Genomic DNA, 14,826 nt, shown 5'->3' with positions numbered 1-14,826 from the left:
TGAATGACTTTCCTTTTCATTCACAGTTAATAATAATGAAATTAAAGAATTGTGTTCTTGTGCGCAAGAACACAAAAACATTCGCGAGCGTACAGTATGTGTTTGTGTGTGCAGAAGAGCAAGTTTGTGTAAGAGCAGGATATATCTAAACACGTGCAAGCAGTTTTGTAGCAGAGCAAAGTAAATGTAAGCGAGAGCAGAGCAAATATGAGTGAGCACATGTAGATTTTGCATGCGAGCAAAGGAGATCCGTGAATGCTGCGAGTTACACGTCAATACTGTGTAAAAAAAAAATTAACAAAACAGATGTTTGATTTTGCACTTTTGCCAACACCAGATTAATGCAGATTATGTCCCTTGTGGTGTTTTGACCTTTTATTCAGAATTTTTGTCTGAAGTCCCTTAAAACATTCACTTATGTCTACAGCTCCATCATAACCTTGACCTTAGATGTTACCTACTAGTAAACAGATCTGCCTGATTAACGTCTTTTGGCTCGTCTTCTTCTCAGATACATGTCTGGGCACAAACTAAACGTTCACATACTGTCTTAAACCACTACATCACTGGGCATGTGAACTGGACATGGCGATCAGCAGAGGAGAGACCCAAGATACCATTTGAAAATGGTTTATTCAAACACTCAAAATGGTTTGAACTGTCATATCAGGGGAGTGTATGCTAGAAACGAAACGTAATGACAATAAATAGTCATTTTATATAGAGTTTGTGAGCACAGAATAGGTATTACACACAAACTAATAACCTGTCTCTCTCTCTCTCTGTGTGTGTGTGTGTGTGTGTGTGTGTGTGTGTGTGTGTGTGTGTGTGTGTGTGTGTGAAAACCTAAGTAAACGTCTGCTCAGAACAGCTGTGCTGTAGAAGCTCTATGACAAACAAAATTCTCCCACAGTCCAAATCCACTGGTAATTTACTGTCACTGTTCTACGCTATTCTGTGTTATTTAAATACAGTTCTATACTGTAGCTCTGATTTCTCTCTCCCGCAGAAGGTTGGATAAAGTGTTGTGACTGGTCACAGCAGTCCGGCCCCTAAAAAACAATTATCCTTGACAAAACCGGTTCAGTCCGGTTTAACGCGAAAGTGAAATTTTTGTGCTCCATTTTAAGAAGCGCAATGCAAATATCTTTAGAAAAGAAAGCCGGTGAGTATCTGAATCTGAGCTGTCAATCAAGAATTATATGAACTTGTACTACTCAAAGAACAAGTTCTTAAATTTAATATTAACAGAATTGAATATTAACAAGGTTAATGTCTGAAAACGTAAAGCTTTTAGCCGCTATTCTGTTGCAGTAGGTGTCTTCGTTTACGCGAAATACAGCAATAGAACTGACGTCGTCTGATTCAGAATAACCAAACTAAAGTCGTTCTAGGCTCATCTGAGAAATTGGTCCGAATCAATATGTTTACATGAACTGTATAAAAAGTACTAATAAACGCACTATATACTTCATATATTTATATTTTGTCCTTTACGCAGAAACAAACTGCGCAAATAGAACAGGCGTCGTACTGCAGGAAGTGTCACAAATGTCTCGGACTGTGAGCCAGTAGATCTAACAGTAAGTGTTTAGGTGTCCAACTAGATGTAGACTAGTTGTTTTATCAGGCTAAGACCGTGCTGTTTACACGATCATGTCGTAATTAGACTGACAGTGTGAGGTTAGTATTGTACCAATAGTGTGCATGTCAGTGTAACTAAAGAAGTAATATTTATAATATTTATTAGTAATATTATTAAGTGATATTTCGACACTGTTTGTATGACAGTGATTGAGTTAGTCTGTGACCCACTATGCACTTACAGAACACATTTTTCCTGCCTCTGTCTTCTTTTCCACTTTGGACTGATACTGTTCACTACACCCACGTTTTTGAGTTTGTTTTAGTGCTGTAACATTACGGTTTAAACTTTATGCATTATTTGCTCATTTTAATAAACTATATTTTGTACTTATAAAGTCAGTAAAGGTGCCTGTCTACACCAAAGCTCTTCAAAAACATGAATGACTCTGTTTCTCTTTTGAGAACATTAAGCGAGAAAATACTGTAATGTCTCGCTTATAGGCGCATTCCGAGCTAAAGCGTGAATGTCTTGGTCGTGCTTCGTTAAAGCGCGTGAATGTCTTGGTCGTGCTTCGTTAAAGCGCGTGAATGTCTTGATCGTGACTCGTTAAAGCGCGTGAATGTCTTGATTGTGATTGATTAAAGCGCGTGAATGTCTTGGTCGTGATTGATTAAAGCGCGTGAATGTCTTGGTCGTGATTGATTAAAGCGCGTGAATGTCTTGATCGTGATTGATTAAAGCGCCTGAATGTCTTGGTCGTGATTGATTAAAGCGCGTGAATGTCTTGGTCGTGACTCGTTAAACGGAGATCTTGGCTGCAGTTCGGACTGTGAACCAGTAGATCTGACAGAACGTGTTTACACGTCCAACTCGGCTATGTGTTTTGAACTGGCTAAGACAGTGATTTTATACGATCGTGTGTTAGTTCAACTAACAGTGTCAGACTAGTATTGTACCAACGGTGCGCATGTAAATGTAGCTAATAATTTATGAAATTCTGCGCTGTTTATTTGTGTGACAGTGATTTTGAGTTGGTCTGTGACCCGGTATGCAATTATTATAAAAACACATCTTTACTGCCCTCTTTTGCAGTTTAGCCAGGGCTTTAGCCTGATGGTGATTTTGACACTAACCTCTCTGTGCTCACATGAGGATGTTTACATTTGCATTTATAAAATTTAGCAGACACTCTTATCCTGAGCGACTTACAAAGGTGCTTTATTTATGTTTTTTGTAGCGACACAACAAATCACTTCTGTAAGTCTCTCTGGACAAGGGTGTCTGCCATATGCAGTAAATGTAAATATTGTAATTGAATATGTGTTCTGATTATTAATCTGCATGTGTGTGTTTGCAGGTGTACAGCTATAATCTGTAGGAGGAGACATGACCTCCAAAATAAGTGTCTCTGGGGAACAGCACACACAGAAAGGAGAAAGGTGAGAGAACATAAATAAACATACTTGCAGTGCATAGGTTTGTGCACTTATTTACTTGGGATATCTGAATAAATCTATATTTATTGCATTTAGTAGATGTTCTTAGCCACACAGACCTCTTAAAAGTGCTTTGATATCCATTCACAAAACCCTTGAATAGTACCAGCAGGTAACAATCTTAAATCAGGTACTGCCAGAAACAGTTGTCTCTACTGAGACCGAGACACAATGCACAATACAAAAATGAAACATAAGTATAAACTTCAGAAAGTTTAAGACCAGCTTAATGTAATGTAAAATAATGTAAAGATGCTCTCTGGTATAACTCTGGTCATCTTGAAGATCACTTAGTAAATAACAAGAAACATAATAACGAATTTACTGTTTTCAACATCTTTGTACGAATTATTTAAAAAACATTAAATAAAAATCGCAATGATAGACATAAATACATATTAATTTATATTTGCACCATTTATACACACATTAGTATTTTGGCCTTAAAATAATATCTTTTTAATTGTATATGTTAGTCTGATTCAGGGTAAGAGATCAGACTCCCCGGAACCCAGCTGTGTGTCCATGAAGAGTGACCTGTCAATGGACATTCCATTACAGTTCAGAGAGGGAGTGTATCCTACTGAGCTCAGGTAAGGATGATGTAGGGAATGTGAGTGTTCTACTGAGCTCAGGTAAGGATGATTTAGGGAATGTGACTGTTCTACTGAGCTCAGGTAAGGATGATGTAGGGAATGTGAGTGTTCTACTGAGCTCAGGTAAGGTTGATTTAGGGAATGTAACTGTTCTACTGAGCTCAGGTAAGGATGATGTAGGGAATGTGACTGTTCTACTGAGCTCAGGTAAGATGGAGTCCTCCACTTATACTTCAGAGAGAGAGAGTATTCTGATGAGAGGTGATGGTCTCCTGGTTTAGGACAGTGTTCCTCACTCCCAGTCCCACCTGATCAAACTCACTCAGCTCATTATGAAGTTCTTCATGAGCTGCATCAGGTGTGTTGGAGCAGGAAAACACTAAACTGTGCAGTGCTGCAGGTTCCCAGCACTGGGAATGAGGAAGACTGGATTAGGGGATTAAATCAGTTCATCCAGCACTGGGAGCGAGGAACACTGAATTAGAAGATTAAATCGGTTCATCCAGCCTGCATATCCTGAGTAGGAGGAATTTTGTGCACTTATTTACTTGAGATATCAGAATAAACGTATATTTATTGCTTTTAGTAGATGCCCTTATCCAGACAGACTTCTTAAAAGTGTTTTGTTGTCCATTCAGAGAACCCTTGGATAGTACCAGAAGGTAATAATCTTAAATAATCTTGATCTCTGATACTACCTGAAACAATTGTCTCTACTGAGACCTAAACACAATACAAAATACAGAAATGAAACATAAGTATAAACTTCAGAAAGTTTAAGACCAGCCGTACTGCTGCATTCTGGATCAGCTGTAAGGGCCTGGAGACACACATGGAGGAAGCAGCCAGGAGTGAGTTACAGTCACCCAGTCTCAAGGTAATGAGGGACTGGAGGAGCACCTGGGTGTCCTCTTTAGAGAGAAACAGTCGAGTCCTCCAGATGTTGTATAGAATTAACCTGCATAACCAAGTCAGGTTTGGAACGTGAGCCCAGAACAATAACTGGTCATCCACAATTACACAGAGACTTCTGCATCCTCACAGTGAGCAGAGAGTTCTCAAAGGGTAAAGTCACTGTGGAAATGAACTCTGGATTTGTGAGATGATTACTTTAGAAAATACACCAAAAATGTGAAACTATTTTAAGTTAGGCCTTGGGCAGTATAACACTATTTTGGCATTAAAACAATATCTTTTTTAATTGTGTGTTTTAGTTCTATTCAGGGTAAGAGATCAGACTCCCCAGAACCCAGCTGTGTATCCATGAAGAATGACCAGTCAATGGAGATTCCATTACAGTTCAGAGAGGGAGTGTATCCTACTGAGCTCAGGTAAGGATGATGTAGGGAATGTGAGTATTCTACTGAGCTCAGGTAAGCATGGTGTAGGGAATGTGAGTGTTCTACTGAGCTCAGGTAAGGATGATGTAGGGAATGTGACTGTTCTACTGAGCTCAGGTAAGATGGAGTCCTCCACTTACACTTCAGAGAGGGAGAGTGTTCTGATGAGAGTTGATGATCTCCTGGTTTAGGACAGTGTGCCTCACTCCCAATCCCACCTGCTCAAACTCACTCAGCTCATTATGAAGCCCTTCATGAGCTGCATCAGGTGTGTTGGAGCAGGAAAACACTAAACTGTGCAGTGCTGCAGGTTCCCAGCACTGGGAATGAGGAACACTGGATTAAATCAGTTCATCCATTTTTGGGAATGAGGAACACTGGATTAGGGGATTAAATCAGATCATCCAGCCTGCATATCCTGAGTGGGAAGAGGTTTGTGCACTTATTTACTTGGGATATCTGAATACATGTATATTTCTTGCATTTTTTAGATGCCCTTATCCAGACAAACTTCTTAAAAGTGCTTTGTAGTCCATTCAGAAAACCCTTGGATAGTACCAGAAGGTAATAATCTTAAATAATCTTGATCTCTGATACTACCTGAAACAATTGTCTCTACTGAGACCTAAACACAATACACAATACAGAAATGAAATATAAGTATAAACTTCAGAAAGTTTAAGACCAGCCGTACTGCTGCATTCTGGATCAGCTGTAAGGGTCTGGAGACACACATGGAGGAAGCAGCCAGGAGTGAGTTACAGTCACCCAGTCTCAAGGTAATGAGGGACTGGAGGAGCTACCTGGGTGTCCTCTTTAGAGAGAAACAGTCGAGTCCTCCAGATGTTGTAAAGAGTAACCCTGCAAGTGTGATACATGGGAGACACACACACACACACACACACACACACACACACACACACACACACACACAATGTCACAAGCATATGGAGGTATCTATGAGGAGGGGTCTGTGCTGGAACAATGCAGTTACAGATGTGTAAAATTAGTTATAGTTTATTAAAATAATAAATTTCAGTCTCCTTCATGCACAGTCTAATTCATCCTCACAACACAGGTGTACATTTACCAAGAGTACAAAATAGACCTGTTCATTTACGAATATTTCCCTAAAGCTTAGCTTCTTTATTTAAAAACAATGGCAGGTATTCTAAAGCTGACTGTATACTGTATTCAGTATGTACTGTAATAATAACATAATAATAAGTTTAAATTTATATAGTGCATTTCTAAAATTCAATGTTGCTTTACAATAGCAATACACATGGAAAGAGACATGAATTAACACATTTAGCACATTAATTTATCAACTATTAACAGAAGAAAGCTCATTAAAATGTTTATGTTTTAAGTGATTTGAAAGCAGAAATTGAAGACCAAAGATGGAGAGATTGTAGTAACGTGTTCTATAGTTTTGAGGCCATGACACTAAAAGATCTGCCCCTACAGAGACCAATCTTAACTTAGGGATGGAGAGACACCCTGCATCAGAAGACCTAAGTGTACGGGTGGGGCAGTATGGATGTAGAAGTTCAGCTAAGTAGGGAGGTGCAAGACCATGCAGAGCTTTGAATGTAAGCAGGAGGAGTTTATACTGAATGTGTTGAGGGACAGGGAGCCAGTGTAACTGATGTAGAATCAGGGTGTTGTGGGCTGACATTTTTTAACATGTAAGAGAATTCTGGGAGCCAAATTTTGAACATATTGAAGTTTGGGATGTCAATGAAGAGAGAGTTGCAGTAATCAAGGTGGGATGTGATGAAAGTGTGAACCAGAGTTGCAGCACCTTGTTTGGAGAGCATGGGCCTAAGTCTAGTGATATTGTGAATGTGAAAAAAGGCATTTTTAACCACTGGATAATCCCAGTAATCCCAGTTGCTGGGGAGTAATGTAAAGATGCTCTCTGGTATAACTCTTGTCATCTTGAAGATCACTTATTAAATAACAAGAAACATAATAACAACTTTACTGTCTTCAACATCTTTGTAAAAAAAATTTAAAAACATAAAATAAAAATAGCGAAGATAGACATAAATACATATTAATTTATATTTGAACCATTTATACACGCATTAGTATTTTGGCATTAAAATAATATCTTTTTAATTGTGTATGTTAGTTTGATTCAGGGTAAGAGATCAGACTCCCCGGAACCCAGCTGTGTATCCATGAAGAGTGACAAGTCAATGGACAACCCATATAACTTCAGAGAGGGAGTGTATCCTACTGAGCTCAGGTAAGGATGATGTAGGGAATGTGACTGTTCTCCTGAGCTCAGGTAACGATGATGTAGGGAATGTGAGTGTTCTACTGAGCTCAGGTAAGGATGATGTAGGGAATGTGACTGTTCTCCTGAGCTCAGGTAAGGATGATGTAGGGAATGTGACTGTTCTACTGAGCTCAGGTAAGATGGAGTCCTCCACTTACACTTCAGAGAGAGAGAGTATTCTGCTGAGAGGTGATGTCGCGTGAGGAGGGCGAGGAGGCGTGTGACGTGATTGGGATGCTGAAGGTGTTCTGGACACGTGCTGTGATGTGGATCTGCAGAAGCAGGTGAGCCGCTGCGTCCAGGTTTGGGTGTGAAGACTACAGAGCACTAGTTGTACATGCTGATTCACATCTGATCAGACTTTCTACGTTTACATCTGATAAGAGGCGGCTTTAATGTGCGCCCTTTAGGGCTAAATCACATAATATTAATAAAGAATATTATATATTTTTATTTTATTTTAACATGCCTCAAATAATGGGTATTTTATTTAATAGTAATCTATTTTAAAGAGGATTTTAGGTAGTTTTTTGGTTTTTGGTTTCTCACAGTCATAATTGTTAGGTTAAGTGTCATGGAAATGATCTAGTGTACAATTTATTATGATTATTATATTTCAGTGCTATAAATGTAATGCAGTTTGGTCTTTAATGGAGTATCACTCATAAATATACTTAACTAAGGCTTGTTTTGTTCCAATAGTTTAAAAGCAGGTCTGTGTTCTGTCCATGTGTGAAGACTTGATAGATAATCATACAGGCTTTAGTCATAATCTACAGCAGGAATTTATAGGAACTTACTGGGGAAAAATGATTTGGGTCTCACTCACCTGTTTCCAGTCACTGAGATCCTCAAGCTCACGTTTGTTAATTTAGTTACTGTTGAGTGTAAATGTCATTATACTGGTCCCAGTCAGAACGTGGTGAATTACTAGTCTCCTCTCTGTTGAGTGTAAATGTCATTATACTGGTCCCAGTCAGAACGTGGTGAATTACTGGTCTCCTCTCTGTTGAGTATAAATGTCATTCTATTGGTCCCAGTCAGATTACTGGTCTCCTCTCTGAAGCAGCAGGTGCCCTTTACCATATGGCTGGCACAGGAAACCCTTACACAGGTAATATCCTCACATATGTGTATGATCACATCCTTACACAGGTAATATCCTCATATATGTGTATGATCACATCCTTACACAGGTAATATCCTCACATATGTGTATGAACACATCCTTACACAGGTAATATCCTCACATATGTGTATGATCACATCCTTACACAGGTAATATCCTCACATATGTGTATGAACACATCCTTACACAGGTAATATCCTCATATATGTGTATGATCACATCCTTACACAGGTAATATCCTCATATTTGTGTATGATCACAACCTTTCACAGGTAATACCCTCATATGATCACAAACTTACACAGATAATATCCTCATATATGTGTATGATCACAACCTTACACAGGTAATATCCTCATATGTATATAATCACAACCTTACACAAGTAATATCCTCATATATGTGTATGATCACAACCTTACACAGGTAATATCCTCATATATGTGTATGATCACATCCTTACACAGGTAATATCCTCATATTTGTGTATGATCACAACCTTTCACAGGTAATACCCTCATATGATCACAACCTTACACAGATAATATCCTCATATATGTGTATGAACACAACCTTACACAGGTAATATCCTCATATATGTGTTTGATCACAACCTTTCACAGGTAATATCCTCATATATGTGTATGATCACAACCTTACACAGGTAATATCCTCATATATGTGTTTCGTGACAACCTTACACAGGTAATATCCTCATATATGTTTATGATCACAACCTTTCACAGGTAATACCCTCATATGATCACAACCTTTCACAGGTAATACCCTCATATGATCACAACCTTACACAGGTAATATCCTCATATATGTGTATGATCACAACCTTTCACAGGTAATATCCTCATATATGTGTATGATCACATCCTTACACAGGTAATATCCTCATATTTGTGTATGATCACAACCTTTCACAGGTAATACCCTCATATGATCACAAACTTACACAGATAATATCCTCGTATATGTGTATGATCACAACCTTACACAGGTAATATCCTCATATGTATATAATCACAACCTTACACAGGTAATATCCTCATATATGTGTATGATCACATCCTTACACAGGTAATATCCTCATATTTGTGTATGATCACAACCTTTCACAGGTAATACCCTCATATGATCACAACCTTACACAGGTAATATCCTCATATATGTGTATGATCACAACCTTGCACAGGTAATATCCTCATATATGTGTTTGATCACAACCTTTCACAGGTAATATCCTCATATAATCACAACCTTACACAGGTAATATCCTCATGAGATCCTGATGACACGTGAAAACCTTCTTTGCTGTCTTTTTGATCCCTTTTTTTCTCAGACTCCTTCCTGTTTACAGATGTTGCTCGGTTTCTGTATTTATTAGATGCTACATTATTAGGAAAAATACGTTCCACTCAAGGTTATAGTTGATTTCTCAGGATGATGTGATGTCTCAGATTAGAAGTCTAAAGAGTCCATAAACCCAGACCAGCACAGCAGTGGCCCCTCCTAGTGTGAAGAGGGTGCTCCACCCCCAAACATCCAGGCCCCACCCTCCAGCACCCGAGCTCCACCCTCCTGCAGACCCAGATTTACAGCGTGCCAAACCCACCAGAAAGCACAAAGAGCACCTCACACCATCAGCAGAACCAAGTACAAGGAAACTGCAACCTCAACTAATTCCACTCACTGCCTACAGTTCCCAAAAACACTTGCAAGTCTCTGAAAATACCAGTTTATACAGGAGGGGATTAACAGAGATTATATTATATGCACAAGAAGAGGGTGGGGGCTCATGATAATGAAATGGCTACATCTGGTCAGAGCAGTTAATGGAACAATCTTCAACTCAAAAAATACAATAAATAAAAATGTATTAGTTTGTAATAATGTGCAAATTCTTAGTCATTGCTTGGATTTATTGTGTTAAATGAAGAGCAATGCAACATTATTCAGTGTGACAAGCAATAAGCAAAAAGCATTTTGCTTATTCCTGCTGGGTCTTTCATTCATAAAGTCTTAATTCTGAATGTGTTAGATGATGTCAATGTTACCTAATCATGTAGAGCTAGGCGTGTTACAATAGAAAAGCTGAATATAAGTGTGAAGGGAACTCAAGGGATTGGGACTAAACAGCTGTGTAGCCTTAAGAAAACCACTTATCAGTGAGGCTAACTGGCAAAAATAGCTTCAATTTGATAGGGAGCATAAAGATCGGACTCTGCAGCAATGGAAGAAGGTAATGTGGTCTGATGAGTCCACATTTACCCTCTTCCAGAGTGATGGGCGCATGGGGGTAAGAAGAGAGGCGGCTGAAGTGATGCACCCATCATGCCTAGTGCTTACTGTACAAACCTGTGGGGGCAATGCTATGATCTGGGGTTGCTACCGTTGGTCAGGTCTAGGTTCAGCAATGTTATGTGCCCAAAGAATAAGGTCAGCTGACTACCTGAATATACTGAACGACCAGGGTATTCCATCAATGGATTTTTTCTTACCTGACGGCACGGACAATTCCAGGATTCGTCGGGCTCAAATTGTGAGAGAGTGGTTCAGGGAGCATGAGACATCATTTTCACACATGGATTGGCCACCACAGAGTCCAGACCTGAACCCCACTGAGAATCTTTGGGATGTGCTGGAGAAGACTTTGTGCAGTAGTCCAAATCTCCCATCATCTATACAATATCTTGGGGAAAATTTAATGCAACTCTGGCCAGAAATAAATGTTGTGACATTGCAGAAGCTTGTGGTAACAATGCCACAGTGAATGCATGCCATAATCAAAGCTAAAGGCGGTCCAACGAAATTTTAGAGTGTGTGACCTTTTTTTTGGCCAGGCACTGTATATGCCCAGCAGTGCTCCTCTGCCTTGTGGTGTGTGATATTTGTGGACAGAAAGAGGGGAGGGACTCCTAGCTTTATAAAGCCTGTGGTTTGCATTAATGAACACCTGGGTCATCGCCTGTTGTTTCTGCATGCTGAGGTCAGTATGACCTCATAAGTGAAAAGGTATTAGGATGAGAACAAGCATAGTGCCCTACAGGTATATGTTTGTGTGCACATGTGTAGATGTTAGTGACATGTTTACATTCATATTGTTCACATAATGTTTAATAGTGGTGTCTCCCTGGCAATGTAAACATCCCAGTGTTAGTGAGAGATGGCTCAGACATTGGGCTAAACCACACTGATTCTGCTTGCTGTGTGAGAGAAACAGCTGGCAGGATCAGTGTGGTTTAGCTCCATGTTTGAGCCATCTGACTCTGACCAAGAGTCTCTTCAACAGGAAAATGGACCCCAATAAAATCTTATCGATGACAAAATAGTGTGTCCAAAACTCCAGCTGGTTGAGCTAAGATTCACTCAGTTATAAAGAGGCTGAATTATGTGTACTCTTCATTAAAGTGGGTGGTGTTCCCTTAATTAAAGTGGGTTGTGTACTCTTAATTAAAATGGGTGGTGTTCTCTTAATTAAAGTGGGTGGTGTACTCTTAATAATCCCTTAGAGCAATGCTGGTTGTGGAAGCTTTTGAAGCTGACTCAGGGGCGCCGTCAGGGATTTTGGGCCCCATGAAAAGATATGACACTGGGCTCCACCTTCCCATCATCCCAGGCCACGCCCACCCTGAAAATGTAGCATTGTGCATGTAGTGGAATTCACTATTTGATGTAAGACTGAAATCATCTATAAGAAAAGTGCTAAAGACCATATTTTACAGTTTATGGAAGCTTTCTAGTCTTTTAAAAACAGAGATCTTTTCCAACACTAATGAATTTATTTCTCATGGGAACAATCCAGTGTGATCTGCCTTAGACTTATACAGAGGCCTTGAAACCACCTGCATCAGAGCCTCTGTTTTGCACATATAGACTCAAAAAGGTCTCTGACCTTAAGATACCCCAGAAACATTATTCATCTTTATGCTTTCAGACAGTCTTGCACCACTCTGCACGTGTGACAGGGAGCTTCAAAGCCTATTTTAATTAGATCACAGATCGCCTCATGAAAATACAGATTAACGTTTGGCCTTTCCTTTGCCTCAAAACATTTGATCACCTCATTCCCCCCTTTCATGACTTTGTCATGAACTATTGTCCCGCTGTCTCTATTTAATGTGTCATTGTTTTATATAAATGTTAACAATGTTGTGACTTTAGTTTATTATTTCTAATATGAACTATTGAATTTAACTGCGTGCCCTGTAACATTCTTTTCTTACTTATGTGGCCAACATCCATTGGGCATGGCGAAGGTTTCTTATATTTTCACACAAATATCTTAGGTTATACAGTTACTTCAGTTTATAAATTATGTTAATACTGTTATTTGGAATAAAATTACAGCAGGATTCTCCGAACAGAACACATACACCTCCCCTCTCGGCCAAAAACTTATCCAGAGCTATACGATTTTGCCAGGTCATTAATGACATAGCTTCCAATTGCACCGCCACTGCTGTTAGTGCATCAGTATAATTAATAAAATGATGCTGATTATAGTATATGTAATTTATCCAATCAATAGTTTTGTTTATAGTAAACCACCAGAGAATTGATTCAGATCCCGCAGCAATTTGATTTCTAGCCTTAAATTAATCCGAAGCCCGCCTATGAACTCCAATAGCATCAATGATACTTTATCATCCAAACTACCCTTCGGTGCCTCACGTTGCTGAACACAATGATAAGCATCGTTGTGTGGGAAGTACAGCTTCAGGTACAGGAAACATAGGAAATGACACAATCAACATGACTCTTACCCCCACATACCCAATGAGCATCCGGAATTACGACACCATCATATTTCTGCATGAGACGTGCATGATTAACCAGGTCTTGTTCTACAAAAGTTCCATTGGAGTTGTCAAAATAATGGGTATTGTTAAAAGTTGAAATATAACAGGTTCAGTGTAATCCATAATCCAAATCCTACAACATTTCCTTGTGAAATTTCCCACATTTTTCCTCCTGTACAATAAAAACAATCAGGACACACTGTGGAATTCATCACAGTAATACTTTTTTTCTTACAGTTGTAGCTTTCTGCACAGGTGTCTGCCTCCAATTTTCTGAGCTCAATGAGTTAATTCTGTTCACCAATATGGACGTAGCCAGCCCTCTATCCCAGTAAACCTGTCTCTTGTCTGTCATTATTCAAATCTTTAACCCTACACACCGCCTCCCATCATCCAGCGCTGGCGGTGGTTCAAACGGTCCCCATGGCAACCGCTCCACTCCAACTGTTGCTCTTACAGGCACTTGGCTAAACAACAACTGCAGCCAACAGAGCCCTTTTCCAAATCCTCCTTATTCCTTATTCATCCAATTTATGTCACTTAGTCAGCCGATACAATTTAAAATGTATTAAGTCTAGCGATTTCCGACACGCCACACCTGCAGAGTTTCTATATATTTTCTCAAGCCAAAAATGCATTTGCACTCCCTGCATCTCATTTAACAAATTGCTATCCATGTGATTATTTTAGTCGCAAATCTATTCACTTGATTCTAAGTTATTTTGTTAGATTTAACTGCTTATTGATTATTGAATATTGATTTAGCCAGAACTTACTTGGGTAAATTAGATATTCACTGTTCCAAAAATACTATTAACAGCCACTCGCTCTGGTTAAATTTCTTATCCTGTATATTTTAACTTTACTCTTCTCCTATTGCTGCTATTTTAAAATGTCCATCATATGTATGCTCGCTACTGCTTTAACTGTTACCAGTTTTATATACGATACCTCTATCATTTACTTTATATTTATTACTAAAACAATGTCTATATGTTTTGCATGCACGCATTTTATAATGAGATATTATTAATGACATTTTGACAGATCTGTCTGCATATCCATTCACTTCTTTTGTTAAACGACCAAACCAAAATAATCTTAATTATAACCCAGAAAAAACTGTTATGCTGGTATGCGTCGTACAATACGTCATTGTTGGTAATCTGTTAACTCGCGATGGCCACATCAACACAAACACAGTTTTTACAGACAAAACATTTAACACTTTTCTCTTAGTGCTGCTTTACTCACGAGATCTACTATTCTTCTGTTTATTCTTTTAATCTCTTTATTCTCTTTTTATTCTTTTATTATTTTATTCTCTTTATTCTCTTTTATTCTTTTATTCTCTTTATTCTGCACATTTTCTTTACTTCACTTGTTGTGGTCACATTTATACAGAAACAACTGGAACAAACATACCTGTTAACATTCATCTCTTCAGCGCTTTTTTTCTCTGGAGCTCTATTTATTTCTCTTTATTCTCTTTATTCACTGCACATTTTTCTTTACTTTATCTTTCTTTATTCAACTGTTGTTTTTTTTCACTATTTCCCTTTACAGTAAGTTTTTG

The 14,826-nt window shown here is 38.7% G+C and overlaps 1 protein-coding gene across 12 annotated transcripts in view; it reads left to right on the top strand.

Moving 5' to 3' along the window:
• The first annotated feature begins 997 nt into the window (after positions 1-997).
• The window catches only part of LOC113567959 (uncharacterized), a 19,518-nt gene continuing 5,689 nt past the window's right edge, over positions 998-14,826 (top strand). For 2 of the 12 annotated variants that reach the window (XR_014118996.1, XR_014118997.1), the window contains exons 1-8: positions 1,001-1,165; positions 1,502-1,583; positions 2,946-3,027; positions 3,561-3,677; positions 4,895-5,011; positions 7,161-7,277; positions 7,476-7,594; positions 8,351-8,424. Coding sequence is in view for 3 of the 12 variants with exons in the window: in XM_081704034.1 (XP_081560160.1) it covers positions 2,975-3,027; positions 3,561-3,677; positions 4,895-5,011; positions 7,161-7,277; positions 7,476-7,503 (432 nt within the window). In the remaining 9 variants the exon portion in view is untranslated. The other 10 variants (XR_014119001.1, XR_014119002.1, XM_081704036.1 and 7 more) reach the window with 10 other exon arrangements.

This window comes from Electrophorus electricus, chromosome 21 (genome assembly GCF_041902795.1).
Source record: "Electrophorus electricus isolate QZ-2024a chromosome 21, ASM4190279v1, whole genome shotgun sequence".
Classification (NCBI taxonomy): Eukaryota; Metazoa; Chordata; class Actinopteri; order Gymnotiformes; family Gymnotidae; genus Electrophorus; species Electrophorus electricus.
This window is presented reverse-complemented; position numbering and strand designations above follow the sequence as displayed.